We start from the raw sequence: 25,000 nt of genomic DNA, 5'->3' as shown, positions 1-25,000 counted from the left end.
AGTTATATGATACACAGATATGGAGCAGTAATTCAAGTAGGAATTTTTTGTAATTGTTATTTCCTTTGCGTTAGACGTGAATCTTTTGTAAGTATTGGTAAAATATCAATGTGTGTTCTGTGTCAAATATAGTTTAATTGCACTCTACTAATACATGCAAATGTCCTTGTATGTTTGGTGATACAAACAGAAAAGATAGAACTCAAAACATGTGCGTATGTGTGTGTGAGTGTGTGCGTATGTGTGTGTGAGTGTGTGCGTATGTGTGTGTGAGTGTGTGCGTATGTGTGTGTTTTATAAATAATCGGTAGAAGTTAGAGAGTGATACAAAGAGCGGAGAGATTCATGCGTTAAATGTTGACACGTGCTTGATAAATGCCAACGGCGTGAAACTTTTGGTCCCTGAGTCACAGTGTAACTTCTGCTGATTCTTTCTTTTTTATTCTTTTACCTGTTTCAGTCATTTGACTGCGGCTTTAGTCGAGCAACTCGACCCCGAGACTTATTCTTTTGTAAGCCCAGTACTTATTCTATCGGTCTCTTTTGCCGAACCGCTAAGTAACGGGGACATAAACACACCAGCATCGGTTGTCAAGCAATGCTAAGGGACAAACACAGACACACAAATACACACTCGCATACATATATATACATATATACGACGGGCTTCTTCCAGTTTCCGTCTACCAAATCCACTCACAAGGCTTTGGTCGGCCCGAGGCTATAGTAGAAGACACTTGCCCAAGGTGCCAGGCAGTGGGACTGAACCCGCAACCATGTGGTTGGTAGACAAGCTACTTACCACACAGCCACTCAAATGTAAACAACATGCATCACATGTACACATACATGTATGTACATGTATGTGTGTTGACCATTTTATGGGATTTACAGAAGGTTTTAAACGTTTATAAGTTTATGAAATTGTAAATTCGAGATATTATATTTTACAAAGAGTATAACATAACAGATGTGTGTTACATATGTGTACAGCTTTGGATTGCAGCAGGAGTCCCTGAGATCTTGGGTGGTTTTGGAAAAAAAATGTATATTCTTATTAGTGTACATAACATATATTGGTTTTCAAATGTTGGCACAAGGCCAGCAATTTAGGGGAAGGATCTAAATCAATTCCCTTGAACCCAGTGCTCAACTGGTACTTGTTTTATCGATCCCAAACGGATGAGAGGCCAAGTTGACCCCGGTAGAATTTGAGCTCAGAACATAAAGACGGACGAAATACTGCAACGCATTTTGTCCGGCATGCCAAAGATTCTGCCTGCTCGTCGCCTTACACATTTAATATATTACCATTATATATATTGTGCATATTATATATTAAACAACCTTATACATATTATATATGTGTGTATGTATATTATTATTATTATTATTATTATTATTATTATTATTATTATTACTACTTTTTTTTTTCTTCTTTCAAATTTGCTTCCATTTCTTGCCGAGTGTCTTCCCGACTCCTAGGGCAAAGAAACTCATAGCATACATTGGTAGGCCATTAAACCAAACTCAGTAGTTCGTTCATTTTTTTTTTTTTTTTTTTAAAGTTAAATTAAAATACATGAGCAGCAACAGTTCTCACATCGACAATGCTCTTCTCAATACGTGTGATGTACCAGTTAAGACAATCTTTTGCACTTCTTGCAGGGATGGTAAGCCAGGGATCATTCTCATATAATTTTCGGTTCCCTTCTTGATCATTCCTAGTGCTCCTACGATCACTGGTATTGTAACCACCTTGAGATGCCACATTTTCTCAATTTCAATGAGTAGGTCTTTATATTTTCTGAGCTTGTCAAACTCTTTCGCTGAGATATTATGATCACAGGGGATGCTCATCTCGATCAATAAGCAAACTTTATTGTTTTGGTCTTTCACAACAATATCTGGTTTATTGGCCTTGATGGTTCGGTCTGTATGTACTGGAAAGTCCCACAGAATGGTTACATTTTCTCCTTCAGTTACAGCCTCAGGGTGGTGATTATACACTTGTCGGCAGTTTTGATATTGTAATGCCGACTTATTAGCCAGTGGAGATATTGGCCAACTCTGTCATGTTAATTTATACTCCACTGGTGCTAAGACTTTACATCCAGAGATTAGGTGGTCCACTGTTTCAATCATGTCGTTGCAGAATCGGCATTTTGGGTCTGCTCCATTTTTCATCACATTGGCCTGGTAGTTCCGGGTTAATAGGCTTTGATCTTGAGCAGCCAGGATGAAACCTTCGCTCTCTGCTTTTAGCCCTGAGCTCCGTAGCCACTGATGGGTTTGCTTCTGGTCAACATCAGCTTGTTTGCTGCGGGTCACATATTTGCCGTGCAGAGGTTTCTCCTCCACCTATCAGCCAATTGCTCGTGCGCTTCTTCATTGCCATCATTTTCACCTTCTTTGCAACAATAGTTGCCGTACTTCCCTCGGGTTGTTCAGTTTGGGTATCCTGCACGAAATCAATAGCAAATTTTTTGCTTTCCTTTATGATAGAATGAAGCTTCTTTCGTTTCTCGTGATTTTCCACGAGCTTTAGCATCCAGTCATTCGATATTTCGAGATATTTGGCCAGTCCAATTGTGGTTGTTTTGTAAGCCAGTTCAAATTGGGCTCTGGGAAGGTAAAGGCGATCTACGTCTGCCTTTGGGTGGTGCATCCTATTACAACTCAGCAGCTTGCGTATTTTTCTATCTATATTCTTTACTTCACTCATATTCCAGTTCAACACATTGTAGCTATAAGTAACAACTGGAACTGCTAAGGAATTTATAGCTAACACCTTGTTACGTGCATTTAGTTCAGATTTCAGGACTGCACGAACTCTCCTATAACATTCCTTCCTGATTTTCTCTTTCATGCTTGCATGCTGAATACCAGAGCCTTCATTTATCCCTAAATATTTGTATGTTTGTTCTTGCTCAAGCTCTCTTATGACTGTGTCAACATCTAACACGACTGAATTTGTGGTCTTCACTTTCCCTTCTGGAAAGTGGCCTTGGCACACTTCTCAAGTCCAAACTCCATCCCGATGTCATCGCTGAATGCTTTCACGGTGTGCAATAGGCCTTCAAGTTCATTATTGTCTTACCATAAGTTTTAAGTCATCCATATAAAATAGATGGCTTATTTTTTTATTGGCAATTTTATACCCATACCCTGTTCTGTTTAATTCACTTGTAAGGGGTATTAGGGCTATGCAGAATATTAAAGGTGAAAGTGAGTCACCTTGAAAAATTCCACAGTTGATGTTTATATTTTCTGAGGCAAGTACTCCATTAGAGTGGTATAATTGGAGATTCGTATTCCACAACGACATATTGTGCTTCAGGAAGTTTGAAATATTATTATTATTATTATTATTATTATTATTATTATTATTATTATTATTATTATATTATTATTATTATATTATTATTATCATCATCATTATTATTATTATATTATTATTATTATTATCAATATCATTATTATTATTAAGGTGATGAGCTGGCAGAAACGTTAGTACGCCAGGCGAAATGCGTAGCCGTATTTCGTCTGCCGTTACGTTCTGAGTTCAAATTCCGCCGAGGTCGACTTTGCCTTTCATCCTTTCGGGATCGATAAATTAAGTACCAGTTACGCACTGGGATCGATATAATCGACTTAATCTGTGTTTAGCCCCTTATGGGTAGTAAAGAAATAGGTATTTTGTCTGCCGCTACGTTCTGGGTTCAAATTCCGCTGAGATCGACTTTGCTTTTCATCCTTTCGGGTTCGATAAATTAAGTACCAGTGAAACACTGGAGTCGATGTTATTGACTACTTCTCTCCAAAAGTTTCAAGCCTTGTGCCTTCGGTAGAAAAGATTATTATTATTGTTATTATTATTGTTATTTTTATTTTTATTGAGTGAGAGAGCAGTGCATGCCATGAAATTGACACAGGTGTAAAATATACGAAGCCCAATATTCCCATAATGACTACTCGTCTGATAAGGGTACACCAGACACATGCATCACAACCATATGTGCGCGACATGCTGATCTCATATCAAGATAAACAGCACATGACCTTGCAGGTGGAGCCGAGTTAGAATTTTTTTCAGGTTGAGTAGCCCATCCCGCTCAAAAGGTCCTCGAATAAGTGTTGTTTAAGGATGTTGGACGAAACATCCATGTTTCCAAAGGTGAATTATCTAAACCCCACAGAATTCCCCTCAACACGTGGCTATGATGCTCCCTCGCCACTTCTGCTCGGGATCAAGGATGTACATATCATCAGTCACTAAGGGACATACTCAAGTGTTTAAGGTCAAACAACTGACAAGCAAATCTGTGGTATTAAGCAGAATATTAAGTGTAGCCCATCTTTTATACCAAGACAAAACAATGTATATGACAACATTGGCAATCAGTTAAGATCAGAAGCCACGAGAGCCACTTTCTGGTACTGCATCAAAGCATTTATTATTATTATTATCATTATCATCATCATCATCATCATCATCATCATTATTATTATTATTGCCTTTTCACAGCTTCTAACTCTGTTCACTACCAGTGAACTAAGGTAACACCTCATCTTTTCGACATCCAGAGTATTCGACCCGTTCCAAGCAGTGCTGTTTTCTGCAAGTGCTCCACCCTTACTGTAGCGCCTATTTTTTCCATGTACTTCTCAAGATTTTTACTCGCTGTTATCAGGGCTCCGACAGTTATTGGTACTACTACCACCTTTTTCATCGACCACAGCTGCTTAACCTCCCAAGCTAACCTGTCATATCTATCGACTTTTCTTTCTTCCTTATCGCATACCTTCCTATCGTAAAGTTTGCTTTCTTTCTCAGTTAATACTATGTCTGGCTTCCTATTCTCTATCTCATGGTCGCACTGAATCATAAAATCTCATAGGATCTTTGCATTATCATTTTCGATGATGTTCTCGGGTTTATGTTCGTACCAATTTTTTGCTCTGTCAAGTCCATACTTATTGCAAAGTGTCCAATAGACAAGCCTTGCTATATTGTCGTGGCGTATCTTATATTCCTTCTGGGCTAGTGGTGTACATTGGCTGGTAGTATACCATACGGTTTCACCATTTTGTCCACAGATTCTGCACTTATCACTTTCTAGTGTGTTGTCTACTCTGTATTTTATGTAGTTTGTTCTTAGTGCTTGCTCTTGGGCAGCACGGATTAGAGCCTCCATTTCCAGTTTTAAATCACTTTTAGTCATCCACAGCCATCTTTTTTTCTCTGTCTGTCTTATCTTCAACATCTCTATGAAATTGTCCATGCATTCTTTTCTTTACCCACCTATTTTCAGTTTCATTCGTTTTCAATTGCTTGTACAGTGCTTTATCTTTGCAATCTTCCATCCTACACAAGCCTGACCTTCTTACTTCTAATGATAGCGGTTCTGTGGAATATTTTACATACCACATTATTATTATTATATTATTATTATTATTATATTATTATTATTATTATTATATTATTATTATTATTATTATTATTCATGTATCCTAGCTGGATATGTGGTGACGGTGAGGAGGCATGCTTGAAAATTGTTTGTTTGAACTGTTGATTCAAGGAGAGAAAGCTCCTTCCCTAAGGTTTAACATGTCGATAGTTGAAGAAATAATATTTAGTTTCTCTGTAATACAGAGATCGCCTTTACAGCTACCTGTTTTATATTTGCTGGCCTTGGCTTTGATGCTCCAGCTTATTCAGAGAATGTCATACTATTTTAGACAAATAAGTTGAGTGTCTTTTAGCCTTGTCTCTAAACGAATCCAAGTGCAACGTGTATCTTTCCTTGAAGACATTTCCAGTTATTTTGAAATAAGTTCTTATAGTCCTGTCTATTATTATTATTATTATTGAGTGAGAGAGCAGTGCATGCCATCAAAGTGACACTGGGGTAAAATATACGAAGCCCAATATACCCATCATGACTACCCGTTTGATAAGGGTACACCAGGCACATGCATCACAACCATATGTGCGCGACATGGTGATCTCATATCAAGATAAACAGCACATGACCTTGCAGGTGGGGCCCAGTTAGAATTTTCTTCAGGTTGAGTAGCCCATCCCGCTCAAACGGTCCCTGATTAAGGGTTGTTTAAGGTTGTTGAAAGAACCACCCATGTTTCCGAAGGTGAATTATTCAACCCCAAAGAATCCCTCTCAACACATGGCTATGATGCTCCCCCACTACTTCTGCTCATGATCATAGATGCACATATCGTCAGCCACTAAGGGGCATGCTCGACTGGTTACGGTCAAACAACTGACAAGCAAATCTGTGGTATTGAGCAGAATATTTGCTGTAGCCCATCTTTTATACCAAGACAAAACAATGTACATGGTAACACTTCCAATCAGTTAAGATCAGAAGCCATGAGAGCCACTGCCTGGTACTGCATCAGGGCATTTATTATTATTATTATTATTATGATTATTATTATATTATTATTATTATTATTATTATTATTATTATTATTATTATTATTATTATTATTAAGGCGGCGAGCTGGCAGAATCGGTAGCACTGTGGGCGAAATGCTCTGAGTTCAAATTCCGCCGAGGTCGACTTTGCCTTTCATCTTTTCAGGGTCGATAAATTAAGTACCAGTTGCGTACCGTGGTTAATGTAATCGGCTGGCCCCCTCCCCAAAAATTTCACGCCTTGTGCTAAGAGTAGAAAGGATTATTATTATCATCATCATAATCATCATCATCATCATCATCATCATCATCATCATCATCAAGGCGGCGAGCTGGCAGAATCGTTACCGCGCCGGGAAAAATGCTTAGTGACATTTCATCCGTCATTACGTTTTGAGTTCAAATTTCTCCGAAGTCGGCTTCCTTTCATCTTTTCCGGGTCATTGAAATAAGCACCAATCAAGTACTGTGGTCTCTATAATCGACTAAACTCCCGCTCCCCATTAAAATTCTGGCTTATGCCTAAATTTCAAACCGTTTTTTTTTTCCGTATATAAACTGTATTTTTTATAGTTGATCTCTGTTTTGTCTTCTACCAGGCAGCCAGCCCTGCGTGTACAGAGTTAGAAACTATCGTGTTGGACTGGGTTGGTAAGTCTTTATACTTTTACCACTTTTGATTCTGATTTCATTTTAAACTAATCCACTTTCAGTTGCTTCCTTTACACCAATTTTAAAGTTAAAACTGCTTAAATACAAACCCGCATTGTACTGTCCCTGGTTTCACGATACAAAACCTCTTCTTTTAATGTATTTATAACTAAACATATTTCCAAAATAATAGGAGAGGAATTCCGGAAGGAGCTTCGTAAGACCATTGCAGAGACACTTCCGGAAAAAAATTCAGTAACCGTTGGAAAACCAATTGTAGCAGTGACTCAAACAATTCCTAGTGATATCTGAAGAAGGAATTTTTGTATTCCGAAATATTATTATTATATCAGACTATGATAATTAAATTATAACACATGGTTCCGGGTTCAGTCCCACTACGTGGCATCTTGGGCAAGTGTCTTCTGCTATAGCCCCGGGCCGACCAATGCCTTGTGAGTGGATTTGGTAGACGGAAACTGAAAGAAGCCCGTCGTATATATGTATATATATATAAGTGTGTGTATATGTTTGTGTGTCTGTGTTTGTCCCCCTAGCATTGCTTGACAACCGATGCTGGTGTGTTTACGTCCCCGTCACTTAGCGGTTCGGCAAAAGAGACCGATAGAATAAGTACTGGGCTTACAAAGAATAAGTCCCGGGGTCGATTTGCTCGACTAAAGGCGGTGCTCCAGCATGGCCGCAGTCAAATGACTGAAACAAGTAAAAGAGTAAAAGAGTAAAAGAGTTATTATAGTCCATTGCTGTTATTATAGTGCACTGTTGTGCCATTCACGACACATTATATTTTCCATAATAATGTTTGTAATAACCCTGTGTTATATTGTAAGCACCAGTTTTATAAATAGGTGTTTTACCGAATCCTTCTGAATTTTTCGTTAATTTAAATAATAACTGAAACACATAGGCAAGTGTATTGCATCAACAATATCATAACGAAAAGGTTGTTTCTGCTCTTAATAAAACAATAGTCTATATGAGTCAGAGTTCTGTATTGCCAGCTAGTAAAACTATAAAGGGGAACCGCACCTCGTTATTGTATGTTTATTGTTAGATTCAGTGGAGACGCAATGGCCCAGTGGTGATCGTAGGATCGCGGTTTCGATTCCCAGGCCGGCGTTGTGAGTGTTTATTGAGCAAAAACACCTAAAGCTCCACGAGGCTCCGGCAGGGATGGTGGTGATCCCTGCTGTACTCTTTCACCACAACTTTCTCTCACTCTTACTTCCTGTTTCTGTTGTACCTGTATTTCAAAGGGCCGGCCTTGTCACTCTCTGTGTCACGCTGAATATCCCCGAGAACTACGTTAAGGGTACACTTGTCTGTGGAGTGCTCAGCCACTTACACGTTAATTTCACGAGCAGGCTGTTCCGTTGATTCGGATCAACCGGAACCCTCGTCGTCGTAACCGACGGAGTGCTTCCATCCATCCATTGGTAGCGGGATTGTTCTAATAAATCTCATTCCAGAAGTTGCCATAAAACAAGACTCTTATATGTTAAATAATCGATTTATACTTTATTCTTTATAATATTTTTACTTGTTTCAGTCATTTGACTGCGGTCATGCTGAAGCAACGCCTCTAGTCGACCAAATCGACCCTGGGACTTATTCTTTGTAAGCCTAGTACTTATTGTACGGGTCCCCTTTGCCGAACTGCTAAGTTACGGGGACGTATACACACTAGCGTCGGTTGTCAAGCGATGTTGGGGGAGACAGACAGACAGACAGACACACACACACACACACACACACACACACACACACACACACACACATACATATATATATATATATATATATACACACACACACAAGGGACTTCTTTCAGTCTTCGTCTACAATTACGATATTTTCTAATGCGGTGAAGACTAAGAGCTTTTGATTTTGAATAAACTGATTCGGTTATATGCGATTGTTGCCCCAGCATGGCCGCGGCCTTCGGGCTAAAACATTTTAAAAGATTTTAAGGATTTATAAATAGCATTGCATATCATTCCGTTGTTTTTATTGTTATTATTAATAACATACAGTTTAAGGTGGCGAGCAGAAAGAATCGTTAGTACGCTGGGCAAAATGCTAAGGGGCATTTCGTCCGCCTTCACGTTCCGAGTTCTAATTCCACCAAGGCCGATTTTACTTTTCATCCATTCGAGGTCGGTATAATAAGTACCAGTCAAGTCGATGTAAGCGACTATCCCCTCCTCCAAAATCTCAGGCAGGCCTTGTGCCTAAAGTAGAAAGAATTATTTACAGCATGTTATTATGTTTGTTACTGGGCATATGACCAGGAATTTTCAGTGGGAGGTGAGATAAATCGATTACATCGACCCCGGTGCTCAACTGGTGCTTATTTTATTGCCTCCGAAGGGATGAAAGGCAAAGTCAACCTCTGTTGGATTTGAACTTTGAACGTAATGAGTCGGAAGAAACACTTCAAAGCATTTTGTCCAACGCTCAGACAAAATGTTCAATAGGAAAGCAATAATAACATCTTATTTAACATCACAGAAACAAATCATTACACATATGTCTCTTCTCTTACTGTTTAACCAATTCTATATCACCATCTTTTTTACCCCCACACTAAATATTCCCCTCGAACAATTTTCTAGAACTGCTTCCTAAGGAATTCTCTCCTGATGCATGTTTTCTCGCAGCTATTTTTCTGTAGAGCTTCAAGATGGCCTCACCTGTCTGGACCAAACTCACCTGTTTAACAGTGACAAAGCATGATCACTTCTCTGGTGATTAACTAATAAACAATAATCGACTCCATATATGATTAACGGATATTTTATCCACCACAGAAGGCTAAAAGACAAAGAAGAACCTCAGATTGGGGTTTAAACACGGAACGTAGAAATATGGAATTGAATAATGAATGTCATGTATTCTATGTTCTACGTTTATGGAAAAAATTTTAATAAACTAAGTTAAAACATTTTGTCGAATTGAACAGCAATTGAGACTTTATTTTGGGTAACAGGAGCTGATAGAATATGTTTCCAGTTATTGATTGTAAGTTGACACGAAATATTTTCACTTTTTTCTTCAGGTAAAATGATTGGTTTACCGAAAGATTTCTTACATGAAAGTGGCAAAGGCGGTGGTGTCATACAGGTAGTATTACGTTGTTGACATGTTAACTTACAATTCCACGAAGAGTTTACCGAAAAAAACTATCACACCTTAACCTCCTTGATTATGTTGTTATCAAAGATGTGTGTAACTGCAAACGTAGATTTGAAGTTTTTGTAGTTCTGTGTATATGTTATTCGCCTTTTCTACAATCCCGTCCCTTTTAATTATAACGTACCTTGAAAGTCATGTTACACCAGCATATACTGTCCCCTAAAAGTGTCCCAGCTAACTAAAGATGTTTTCAAAACCCATTTTACTTTTCTACTAACGATATTCCTTTGGTTTATAACTTCATCTTGTTTGCAGTACATATCTTGGTTGTTGCTGCATCGTAGTGCTGCTATACACACATACAGACTCACACAGATACGAACACACAAACGCACATACAAACATATATGAGCATAGATAGAGTCGCATGTTTGCGTAAATCTGTTTATGAATGTGTATATTATTACTTTGACTTCATTTCTGCATTACCTTTGATTCTGTCCACTCACCAGAAGAAGGCGGCAGCAGTGGGTGTCGGCCATGACAGTTCACTCAATGAAGCTGTCAATAACAGCAGATAGATTCGTTTGAGGAATTCTCCTTATCACAATAATAGATCCGATCAACAAACCACTTCCAGTGCCATCCCAAGCAGCCTCCTCATCTTTTCATTCATTTACATGCGATTATTTCCATTCATTAAATTTTTTTATTCTTGTTTGGAAGGGGAATATTTTCATTTGGACTTTTTATTAAGCTTTCTTTATGTGAACATACATATGTACGTTTGGTTGTTTGCGCGTGTATATATATATATATATATATATATATATATATATATATATATATATATATATATATATATATCTATATATATATATATATATATATATATATTATGTATGTATGTATATATGTATGTGCATATATACACACACACACACATATATGTAAATATATACATATATGTGTGTGTGTGTACGTGCGTGTGTGTGTGTGTACAGATACATTTACGGATATATACATGTGTGTGTGTGTGTATGTGTGTGTATGAGTATGTGCGTTTGTCTCTGTGTGGATATGTATATATACAGATACGCATATATACATATACAACAAATACATACATATAAATACACGCGCGCGTATACGCTGTACTAAGCACTCTCGCAGGTACATATGTATGCATACATATCTACATACATACACACACACACAAACTTACACATACATACATGCATACATACATACATACATACATACATACATACATACATACATACATACATACATACATTAGTGTCTCAATTTACGTTTCTACTATATACTTTTTGTGAATTTTTCCATTTGTATTTATAAATACATTTAGAATATATACTTACGCATATATTTGTATGTATGTATGTGTGTGTGTGTGTGTGTGAGCGTATGTATGTATCTACGTGTGCGTGTGTGTACACATTTAGAATACACACACACACACACACATAAGCATATATATAATTGCTTGTGTGCATTCGTTCCATCGGTGTGTGGATCGATGTACTTGAGCGTGTATGCAATTCAACGTAATGTCTATATACACATTTGACGTATTTTTGGATCTTCGTGTTTTTTTCTCTTTTCTTAATTTCCATAAACATGCACGTACATATATATTCAGTCTTTCTGTCTCTCTCGCTTTCTTTCTCCTCCCCCCTCTCTCTCTCGCCCCCCCCCCTTCTTTCTTCCTTTTATAGTTTGTCTTCACTCTCACGCACTCATTTATACAAATGTACATCTGTATGTATGTATATATATATATATACATATATATATATATATATACATATATATATATACATATTATTATATATATATATATAATATATATATATATATATATATTATATATATATATATATATATATATATATATATGTGTGCTTTTAAAGCATTCGGCGGCGGCAAGTGATCAACCTGTATATTACAAGTCTTACCACCAAATGAAGAAATCTTGAACTATCACCGTCTTGTAATCAATTCCTCTCACACACACTCACACACACACACACACAACACACACACACACACACATGCGCACATACACTCACGCGCGCACGCACAAGCCACATGTTTATGCCGTCGATTTCATATGAAACTACACTCAAAATGTTTTAACAAGATGAAGGATTTAAACAAACGAAAGTAATATAAACCAACACGTCAGTATCTAAAACGGTGATATGCTCACGGCGAGCTAATTTTCGGTTTTGGTAGCTATGGGGACAACTCCAGACATATTTCCGTCTTATTTGAGCTCTTCAGCGAAACACAGTGCACACACATTTATCAAGACCTCACAACCATATTGAATAATACTTTTTTTGTAAGTGACATTGGAATATTTCCCAGGGATTCCTTTTAGGGGAGGAATTCATAGTCAAGCGGTTTTACTTTTTTAGTAACCAGGTTCAATTCTGTGAAAAAGAATCTAAATAAATATACATATTTACATACATAAATAAATATACATACATATGCGCGTGCACACACATAACACATTCCTATACGTGAATATATACATATATACATACAAGCATCCGTACATATATGTATACATACATATGTATATAAATTAGAGAAGAACCACCTTTTATCAATTCAGCAATGAAAGAACAATGATATAATTAAATTATACTATATAGAAAAAAGTTAAATAATTTAATTTTTTTTCTATATGGTATAATTTAATTATATCATTGTTCTTTCATTGTTGAATTGATAAAAGGTGGTTCTTCTCTAATTTATATACATATATTATATATTGCGAAATTTGATTTAGTAATTCTAAATTGAATTTTTCGCTGTAAGTTTGGAATAATATTCCCTAATATTATAATTATGGAGGCGCAATGGCCAAGTGGTTAGGGCAGCGGACTCGCGGTCGTAGGATCGCGGTTTCGATTCCCAGACCGGGCGTTGTGAGTGTTTATTGAGCGAAAACACCTAAGAAGCTCCACGAGGCTCCGGCAGGGGGTGGTGATCCCTGCTGTACTCTTTCACCACTCTTTCTCCCACTCTTTCTTTTCTTGGCCTGCTCGCTTAGCCAGCGGGGTGGCCTCATTCGAAGGCTAAAACAATGCGAACGCATTGTGACCAGCGATGTGTAACTACATCTGATGGACTGGTCGGTCACATGATGATGATGATGATGATGATTATAATTATATATATATATATACATACATACATACATACATACATACATACATACCCCAGTGTCACTTTGATGGCATGCTCTGCTCTCTCACTCATTTATGCATGCATATGTACGTACATACGTTAAGAGCAAAGAAATACATTTTTGCATCACACGCGCGCGCGCATACACATTCTATGGTACATACGTGGTGAACAATGATGAAGCTCTCAAGATACACATGTGCCGCTAGTTACTCTTTAGTGTAACAGATTCTGGTTGCTGTCTGCCGCTCTTCGATTATATTGTTGTAGTGAGGGCGCGTGGCTAAGTGGTTAGCATATTCGGCTCGAGATTGTAAGGTTACGAGTTCGATACCTGGCAACACGTTGTGTCCTTGAGCAAGAAACTTTATTTCACGTTGCTCCAGTCCACTCAACTGGCAAAGATTAGTTGCCTTGTCACATTCTGTGTCATGCTGGATCTCCCTGAGAACTATATAGTTATGGGTTCGCGTGTCAGCTGCGTACTCAGCCACGTGCACGTTCATTTCACGAGCAAGTTGTTCTGTTGATCGGATCAACTGGAAAACTCGTCGTCGTAACCGACGGAGTGCCAGCTTTTTTTTATGTTGTTGAAGTTGTTACTGCTGCTGCTGTTGTTATGTAACCCCAGCTAAGCCCTCATTTAGCATGCATATCAGCAAAAATATTCAAACCATTACCACCTCGTCCTTTTTCTTAATCCGGGATTGCATCATCAAATGTAGCCTTCCGATTTTTGTTGTTTTCGACGGGAGATTAGCATCTTAAGTATTGATGACATTGGTCTTTATCAGTGACAAGATATAATAAATGGAAACACACACGTCTTCGTGTTGGTTTATCTTCACTTCTGCAACGTCGGAGTATCTGACTGACGGTTTAACTGACACCAAAAAACGGTGACAAGCTAGATCTCTAGCAAGTTTTCCTTCCTGATACATAAGTAGTTTCTAAGCTGAAGTGTTAGGGTTAGGGTTCTTTGTCTATCTCCTCACCTCCTTGGAGGTTTTAGGTAAAATTATACTAATGTAAAATTATACTAATGTATCCATCTGTTTTAATTTAATTTAAATTTATGTATTTATGCAGGTGAGAATTGCTCTGCATTTAAAATGATGTAATGATTGCATTGTTCAATTAAATGGAGTTGCTTGAAACGATCGTACTGCATTGCCTCTGAATATCCTTGTTGCTTATTTTGATTTTAATCAATTTATTTTTGAAATTGTATGGATAATACCGTACTAAATTCTGGTGCCTCAACTTAAGTACCTAATTCATCTGAATCTAAATTTGTGCTATATATATACATACATATATATATATATATATATATATAATATATATATATAATAATATATATATATATATATATATTACATACATACATACATATAATATATATGTATGTAATATATATATACATATATATATATACACATATATCACACTATATATATATATATATATAATATATATATATATATATTATATATATATATATATGAATAAATAAATGGAGTTTAACGCAGGTGTAATCAAATATCTTTACTTTCGACACATGTTTCGAAAATTCCACTGATATTGTTCAAAAGAATAAATGGTATAAACAATGCAATCTTCTCCTCAGGAAAGTGAAAAAAGCGAAACTTGTCAATAAGACATTTTAGCAAAAAATGATGGATTTGTATAGCGATAGACAGAACGCTATTAATATTGTTTAAAAAAACGTTATATGATATAACGTCATAAGTAGCTAACAGAAGGAATAGGGATATTAATAGTGAATGTTAAATATAAAGGAAATTAAAGTTTAAATTATATATAATGATAGAGACTACTTATATGCACTAAATGTATGTTTTTGCCAATGCTTACATCTGTATGCTCGTTCTATAACTGTGTTTACTGGAGTATTTTTAGAAAAAATAATGAAAAATAGCTCAGAATTGCAAAGAAGACAGAATTCCTTGCCTTTGTTATATGGTATCGAAATTGAGTGAATCAACCATTCTAAATGAAATTGTTCATTGTGGTCTTTTAAATCCCACATCAGTTTGCTGAGACCGGTATTATTGCGTTTATTTCTATCCCTAAATGTTGAGTAATGGATAGAAATTCTTTTAGATAACTCTAACGATGTGCTTCCAATGTAAAATCGTACTTTATTACGAGTACTGATTATACACTGGTATATAGAATTTTTAAGTTTAGAGTTACTTGACATAAACTTAATTCTATTGGAATTGACTTCAGATACAATAACCTTGTTATTAATATTTCTAGAAGAATTATTGATAACAAACATAACTTACGCACCGATACAAAGCGAATGAAGGCAGATAACCCTTATTTAATCCCCTGTTATCGATCTAAAAGTAAATATAACACCTTCAAAAGTAATTACGCTATGAATACTAGTAAAAATATTTGGTTAATAATTCCTTACGGGAGACAAATTAAATCTAATCTCCCACTGCTGTTTCGTCATGCTATTGCTAGGAATTTTCCAAAAAATTCTAGATATTACTCTATTATCAATTCACATAAGGTTAGGATAGGTTTTTCAAACACAAAAAATCTCTTGCAAATTATCTCTTCACATAATAATAAACTGTTAAATATTAATACATTTACTAATACTAACATTAATTTAGCTAATACCATCCAACCCTCTAGAAATATTAATAACAAGGTTATTGTATCTCAAGTCAATTCCAATAGAATTAAGTTTATGTCAAGTAACTCTAAAATTAAAAATTCTATATACCAGTGTATAATCAGTACTCGTAATAAAGTACAATTTTACATTGAAAGCACATCGTTAGAGTTATCTAAAAGAATTTCTATCCATTACTCAACATTTAGGGATAGAAATAAACGCAATAATACCGGTCTCAGCAAACTGATGTGGGATTTAAAAGACCACAATGAACAATTTCATTTAGAATGGTTGATTCACTCAATTTCGATACCACTTAACAAAGGCAAGGAATTCTGTCTTCTTTGCAATTCTGAGCTATTTTTCATTATTTTTTCTAAAAATACTCCAGTAAACACGGTTATAGAGCGAGCATACAGATGTAAGCATTGGCAAAAACATACATTTAGTGCATATAAGTAGTCTCTATCATTATATATAATTTAAACTTTAATTTCCTTTATATTTAACATTCACTATTGGTATCCCTATTCCTTCTGTTAGCTACTTATGACGTTATATCATATAACGTTTTTTTAAACAATATTAATAGCGTTCTGTCTATCGCTATACAAATCCATCATTTTTTGCTAAAATGTCTTATTGACAAGTTTCGCTTTTTTCACTTTCCTGAAGAGAAGATTGCATTGTTTATACCATTTATTCTTTTGAATAGTATCAGTGGAATTTTCGAAACATGTGTCGAAAGTAAAGATATTTGATTACACCTGCGTTAAACTCCATTTATTTATTCATATATTATTCAAAATATTCAACGTAAACACGAAGTTTCTACCTTTATAAACAAGGAGTTACAACATCTTTGCTTGTGAGATTTTTGCTACCCTGGTAACTATTTCTTTTTTTTTCCGTGTTAATTGTTAACAAGGTAAATATATATATATATATATATATATATATATATATATATATATATTATATATATAATATATATATATATATATAATATATATATATAATATATATATATATATGTATGTATTCAATATATCGCAGGGTTCTGCCAGTGAATGTGTTCTGGTTACAATGCTGACAGCTAGACATTCAACCTTGAAGAAACTAAAAGGGTCTTTCCCATTCGTTGAAGATGGAACTCTTCTCACTAAACTGGTCGGATATTCGTCAAAACTTGTAAGTAAAACAAAAGCATTTCCTAGTGAGTTTGTTGAAGAAATGAATGGGTCGATATACGAGAAATGGCCATGTGGATATGTGATGTTGTTGTTGCTATGAATTCAATATACTTTATACAATATGTCTTTCCGTTGTTAAGACAGTGATGTGAGCCAGGTTTAGCTGCTTTATCTAGGAGGTACGCTGGTCATATAGAAGCCTCTTGATGGCTAAGTGTTTCAGTGTAATACATCGTTGGTATGAGTTCAAACTTTCCTCTGGCATTTCGTTGTACTTGCAATGGGTATGACGGTGACTCCCAGTTCAGTCTCACTGAGAGACACTTTAAATCGATTATCAGATGGATTGTTAACTGTTTTAGAGAACAGGCTTAATTTGTCGCCCGGTTTAACAACCAACGCCTGTTCTTTGTGCCTTTAATCGAATCCACACCGAGACTGCAGTAGTCCTGCTGCAAAATCGAACTCGGAACCTCATCGTGCTTCCTCACCCATATGCTCTTCTGACTCCCACATGTTTAGCAGTAGATAATGCGTGTATCCAGGGTGGGGTAGATCATGTCACTGATTCGGAGACCCCCTTCGGTCACGACACAGACCATGGGATTGCACCTAGAAAGTTACCCTCCTAGACACAAGTCCGGGCGAGGTTGGTTATGGAAGACCAGCAGTCGCCCATGCATACCGGCCTCCCCTCTCCATGCCACCAGTGTTATCCAAGTGAAAGGCAAAGACCAATACAGCTTGGCACCTGTGACGTCGCAACTCATTTCTACAGCTGAGTGAACTGGAGCAACGTGAAATAAAGTGCCTTGCTCAAGAACACAACACGCAGCCCGGTCCGGGATTCGAGCTCACAACCTCACGATCGTAAGCTCGACGCTCTAACTACTGAGCCATAGTGTCACCAATTAAGGGGTCGAGTATATTGTAATGCTATGATAGCAAAAGGGTTGATTGCTACCTAGCTCAGATTCCGGGAAACCCCAAAATGGCAGAAATTCAAAAGATAGTGCTTATGGGAACTGTCCATATCCTATGCAAAATACTGTCTATGTAATCTCAAATTTTAAAACGAACTCATAATTTTCTTATGACCCGTAACACCCGCATAAAACTAACGAATTATATGTTGAGCGTTGAATTCAAATCTCAAAATGGCAGCGGTTGTGGTGTTTCATTGTCGTTCAGCCCTGGTCAATAAAACCCATGACCAAAAGCGTTCCAGCGTTGATCATCTCGTCTTTATATAGATCAGCCACTGCTTAATCCAATGTGTCCTTCCTTTTCTTTAAGACAGTAGAGTTTTAATTCAGGAAGATTTGTCTGTTATTTCAAACAAGTCTAAATGGGACTCACCCCACTCCCACCGCCCCGCTACTCCCTCAACCCCAGTAGTTTGCAGAAAGAGGGTCATCTAGTTGAATGAATCTTCATGAAACCGACGTCTTCAACCGAGTTTTAATCAGTCAATATGCTACAGGACCCATAAGGCGGCGAGCTGGCAGAAACGTTAGCATGCCGGACGAAATGATTAACGTTATTTCGTCTGTCTTTACGTTCTGAGTTCAAATTCCGCCAAGGTCGATTTTATCTGTCATCCTTTCGGAATCGATAAATTAAGTTCCAGTTGCGTACTGGGGTCGTGTTAATCGACTATCCCACTCCCCAAAAATTCCGGGCCTTGTGCCTAGAGTAGAAAAGAATATGCTACACGACCCGCCATCACTTTTAACACATGTGTGTGTGTGTGTGTGCTTATTGAAATCGATAAAGAATCCATTGAATTAATCATGGGTGAGTGGAAAATTCAACGTTTCGGACAGAGTCCTTCTTCAGGGGAAAAGTTGAAAGGAGAGAAACTAATGAGAAACACCAGTTTTACTTCTTCTATATTAGAAAAATTGACTGGAACTGATAATTTGTCGATTTGTGTTTATGTTTTTTATCTATGTATTTAAGTATTTATCTATGTGTTTATGTATTTATGTATTCGTGCGTGTGGATGTCTGGTATAAACATTGTAAATAAACACTGATCTCCCTTTGCAGGCTCATTCATGTGTTGAGAAGGCAGGGATAATCAGTTTAATCAAACTAAGAGAACTTGAGGTGGATGATAATTACTCACTTCGAGGCCATACACTGGAATCAGCCATCGAGGTAAGAATTTAATTCTGTCACAAACTTAAAATACCATTAACATGCTTTCACTTAGGCAATGCCTATTATTTATATTTTTCCCTTTCGTTTTCATACTTCGACTCCTTTCCATTTCTCTGTTTCTAAACCACCGGACTACTCATCCTCTCTTCCTTGTTTTACCTTCACTTAACCTCTTCCCTTTCTCTTCAGCGTTACCATTGATTATCTCCCCTCTTTGACCTACATGTATATAACATACATACATATATATATATATATATATATATATATATATTCCGCCGAGGTCGACTTTGCCTTTCATCCTTTCGGGGTCGATAAATTAAGTACCAGTTACGCACTGGGGTCGATGTAGTTGACTTAATCCCTTTGTCTGTCTTTGTTTGTCCCCTCTATGTTTAGCCCCTTGTGGGCAATAAAGATATATATATAAAGATATATATATATATATATATAAGTATATTTAATTCGTCCTTAGTCGAAAGACACCCGTTGTTAATATCCTGTTATTTATATTTGTATACCATTTCTCCGTTTTTCCCTCCTTGTTTTCTTTGTATTGTCTGTGTGGATGTTTTGCTTTTTTGTCCCATTTTTGTATTTTTTATATATAAAAATATAGCGGCGTACGTACACTTTGCTCTTTCTCTCTCTCTCTCTCCTCTCTCTCTCTCTCTCTCTCTCTCTCTCTCTCTCTCTCTCTCTCTCTATCTATCTATCTATCTATCTATCTATCTATCTCTCTCTCTCGCTCTCTCTCTCTCTCTCTATCTCTCTCTCTTTCTATCTCTCTCTCACGCTATATATATATATATATATATATATATATATATTATATATATATATATATACACACATTTATTTAGAAATAACACCTCACAACGATACACTTGCTGCAATATATTTTAAGTAGAAAATCAATCTTTGAAATGCATCCTGAAGAATAAGGAAGCCAACGTATTTTAACAAATAATGACAGCCTTCACCTGTTGGTCATATGTTTGTAAATGTTTATCACGTCTTCAGTATCAAAAGAGATATCTTCCTCAAACTGAACGGCAGGAAATCAACCAGTCTCTTTTCTCCGCACAAGTCTCACAGCTTTTTGAAACTAATTTGCTGTAGTTAAAGAAGCGCACCACAATTGCCACAGTTATTGCAAGTGTTGCATGTATTTTAAGCAGTTTATTCATAATTGTCAAGAGAAGCTGAGAATTGTTTTCTTCGATATATTTGAGAACGAATCTGAGATCATGTTTGGTATTAACATGAGTGAAATACTCGCGATGCTGTCAAATGTTTGTTATCTTCTTCAAAGCCATGGAATTTGCTGAGAGTATCGAGTTCTCAAGGTTCAATCTGTCTTCTAGTTTAGAAACATAATTTGGCTACGATGCGAATTGAGGATATTTTCGATGTTCATCATTTCCTTAAATTTTCCTCCTAATTTCTGCAACAATGTATCTAGATATATCTAATATACTTCCAAACCATAAAACTCCGGACTCTGTAGTGGTTAATCTGTTGATGCAGATATAAATCTATACTTGAACATTCTAGTCCTTTTCTCAACTTTCAGTTGAATCTCAGTATCTAATTTCTACACGTTGTACATGTTGATACATTACCATCATTTCTTCTTCAGTTCTTGGCTAAATTTATCATTAATTAGTGTAAATGTAGCTTGCAATTAAAAGTTGGATCTGTTGGATTACGGCAACAAATTATACCAGAACCATAAATAACTTTTTAAAGGTTCTCAGAGTGGTTTCTCTGCCGGATCATTTTATGCCAGAAAGCTTTCTCAATTATAAACTGCGAAATACAAATTACAGGAAGATTTAATATTGTGCAAATAGTTAAACATATCGATTACTTGACATTAAAATAATGTATAACTGTTCTGTCTATTATAAAGAATGATGCAAAAAAGGCACGGATTTGAACTTTCTACAAGTACAACTTTAAGGGCCGTTTCATTATGAAAAAGGCTCGGTTTTGAACTTTTTACAAGTTACAAGTTTCAAAGGGCCGTTTCGTTATGAAAAAGGCTTGGTTTGGAACTTTCTACAAGTACAACTTTAAGGGCCGTTTCGTTATGAAAAAGGCTCGGTTTGGAACTTTCTACAAGTACAAGATCCAAAGGGCCGTTTCGTTATGAAAAAAGGCTCGGATTTGAACTTTCTACAAGTACGAGATCCAAAGGGCCGTTTCGTTATGAAAAAGGCTCGGTTTGGAACTTTCTACAAGTACGAGATCCAAAGGGCCGTTTCGTTATGAAAAAAGGCTCGGATTTGAATTTTCTACAAGTACAACTTTAAGAGCCGTTTCGTTATGAAAAAGGCTCGGTTTGGAACTTTCTACAAGTACAAGTTTCAAAGGGCCGTTTCGTTATGAAAAAGAATCCTTGATTGAAGTCCTTTGTACCATACGTATTAACAACTCTTTCGTAACCCTGACCTTCCTGTAACCCATTTCTTTCCAAACACGATTCTACAGCATTGATTTCCTCATCAGACATAGAACATATCCACAAAGAAGCTTGTTCATTGTAGGAAACATCTATAGTTTCATTCATAAGAAATGAATAGGTCGTTGATGTTACTTTGATATCATTTAAACATCGATTTTATTACAAGAGACTCGATTTTGTCATTCTGAATACAACCTGAGAGTATTAACACCTGTAGTTTCTTCTTAAATGAGGGACAAGGTGCAAGATCTAAACAGTTCTTATGACCTTGTCATATTTGACAGAGAGTTAGAGTTTCAAGAAAGTTTTCTCTCTATAAATTTTTGATAAACATATCAGCAGGCCCCAAAAGTCCGAAATGCATCTGGTCTTATTTGGTCTTCCTGATCCGAAACTATGTTTTTCGAAACTGCTTTCCCCAACCCCTCGGAAAAATTTTCCCACAAATTTCTTTATAATCGTAATCTATGCCGTTTGAAAGGTATTGTAAAAAAAGTTCACTAAAAGATATCCAAATTCTTAAAAGTTATGAGGAAAAAAAGTCGGATCGTATGAATTTTTCGAAACTCCTCTCCCTAACCCCTCGAAAATTTTCTTTCTCGTAAATTCCTATGTATCCTGAATTCACAGCACCTAAGCGGTATTTGTTTGAAATTTCGTTAAAAAGTATCCATTTTTCTGGAAGTTATGAGGCAACAAAGTCGTGTGGGGTGATACACATCTATAGTTATACCAGTTTTGTTAGCATGCTTGCTTCCGTGCGTACTTGTCTGTAATTTAAAACAGCCAAACCAGCGCATAATGAGAAAATACTCTAAATGTAAGATACCCCTGAAATATGAATACAAATGGAATAAAGCAAGTTTCGCGTGAGTCGTACCACGGATTCCCGAGATACGAGGTTTTGTGGGGTACCTTCATAAATAGCCAAAATGTAGTATAAAGGGAAAATACTCACATATACCATAAGTAAATGTGGTTCAAGTTTATCCCGTAAGTTTCTATTTCTGTTTGTTAACCTGACCTATGATGACACGAACGAATTGAAATATTTAACTGAATCATCATGAAATTAACTTTCATTTCAATGCAATGTTGAAATCAGCTTCAATGTTTTATAACCTGAACCATCAGTGAGCCAACGGGTATCTGTGTGTATCTGTGCTTGTGCCTGTTTCTTTTATATGTATGTATATTTGAGTACCGCCAGCGATTTTTTTTCCTCTCTCTTCCCTTCTCGGGATCTTTCCTTCTCCTATGTTTCCGACGAAGAGCTCCGCTCGAAACGTTAAACCCTCCTTCTTCCTTTCTTTCCTGATCGTCCAATAATACTTTATTTGTTCCACGTCCTCGCGTTGCTGTGTTTTTTTTTTTGTGTTTTCTTGTTTGAATTAACTATATATATATATATATACGTATATATACTAACCAAATGTCTCTGTATCATTCTTGCAGGAAGACCGAAAACTGGGTTTAATACCATTCTTCGTGAGTAAATCTTTTTTTGGAATACTTCTGCTATTTTATCACACGACACTCATGCGAGGGCATAACTGAGTAGTTTTAAAAATTGCATTGCTACTGCAGGGTTCTGGGATCGATTCCAGTACGCGTCACTTTGGACAAGTTTTTTCTATCACTGCTTCGAGTCAACAACCTAAGTCATGTGAGTGAAATCTAGTGAACGAGATCACGAGATCTGTGATGAAACTACCAGAAAGATCTGGCTGCATCTCTCCCTTTGTAGCAGATACAATCTGTCGACCAATTTCAACCACTATATGCTTCTAGAGTTTCTTTAGAAAAGTCCACCCCGTCACAAGGATTTAGACCAGGTTTATTCGTGTCTTTCTAAACCACGTCAGAAACATCTTGGAAAAAAACTTTTGTATCCTTTCCTTTTTCGTCTGATCAAGCTGTATAAATTTTTAAAATTGGATTAACACCGTGTCGTAGTATCTGTGGCAGAGAAATAATATGAAGACTGATTCTGGCGAAACTAATGATCAAAGTCGTCGGTATCTTTAGCAGGGTACTCCACTCCATTGCTGAAAGTTTTCATCTTGCTGCAAACGTAGACCGGTTGGTGGACATCTTCTACCTGCCTCCCACAAAATCTGGAGGCCTTGAAATGTGTCATAGGCGTTGATTTTCTGCCTCTAACTTGGCTCTAAATAATAAAATTTATAGTGTTAACATATTTAAAATAGGGTATTATGAATCTAACTAGAAGAATATTGCTTACTGTTTTAGGGAAAATAACAATATTAGTCAAAAAATTATTAATATCATCTATAATATTATTTTCCTACGGTTTATACGTGTAACACAAACTTTCGTACGAAATTGAAGACAATCTATAATACACACATTTTTACTAATTATATGATTTGTAAGTCAATTCACTGATAAATAAATATTTAAGATTAAATAGGATTAAGACATTAAGAAGACAATGAGCACAAAACCAAGACAACACGGAGTAGCAAATTTCAACAAATGTACTAGTCTAACGCTTAAAAAGAAGGGAGTCTTGACGTTTCGGCTGCTAGTCCTTCATCTATTATATAGAGGGAAAATAATGAGAAAATAAATGAAAAATATTAAAGTAAAAATAAAATTAAAATTATACATACATACATACATACATACATACATACATACATACATACATACATACATACATACATACATACATACATACATACATACATACATACATACATATACAGTGCAAATCTGAAAAGCTGAAATAAGTTTAAACATTACAAAGCTTTACTGTGTGCCGAGCTAAAATGTAAACTCATTTTTTCTGTGCTATCGATGTGCGGATGTTTTTTTTTCTTTAATTTTTCTTCTTAAAATCGGCAACTCATTTGAGCAGCAGTTACAATAATTCGTTCAGCAGGATGGTAGGTTTAAGACCAGTCATTTTTCTCTTGCCATGAAAATAGGGAATCGTGACAGCTGTTCCAACGTAATGATACAGTAGCAGAATGATATAGCAGATAGTGTGTTCGAGTTTACTCTGTTGCA

The 25,000-nt window shown here is 36.3% G+C and overlaps 1 protein-coding gene across 1 annotated transcript in view; it reads left to right on the top strand.

The window, feature by feature from the left end:
- Positions 1 to 25,000, top strand: part of LOC115213324 (aromatic-L-amino-acid decarboxylase-like) — a 92,557-nt gene that overhangs the window by 50,727 nt on the left and 16,830 nt on the right. The window contains exons 4-8 of the mRNA XM_029782260.2: positions 7,042 to 7,093; positions 10,173 to 10,237; positions 17,193 to 17,327; positions 19,381 to 19,491; positions 23,420 to 23,452. Of these exons, the coding sequence (XP_029638120.1) occupies positions 7,042 to 7,093; positions 10,173 to 10,237; positions 17,193 to 17,327; positions 19,381 to 19,491; positions 23,420 to 23,452 (396 nt within the window). The remainder of the gene's footprint in view (positions 1 to 7,041; positions 7,094 to 10,172; positions 10,238 to 17,192; positions 17,328 to 19,380; positions 19,492 to 23,419; positions 23,453 to 25,000) is intronic.

This window comes from Octopus sinensis, linkage group LG6 (assembly GCF_006345805.1).
Source record: "Octopus sinensis linkage group LG6, ASM634580v1, whole genome shotgun sequence".
NCBI classification, from domain to species: Eukaryota; Metazoa; Mollusca; class Cephalopoda; order Octopoda; family Octopodidae; genus Octopus; species Octopus sinensis.
The sequence above is the reverse complement of the archived record's forward strand: the minus strand, read 5'-3'. Positions and strand labels throughout refer to the sequence as shown.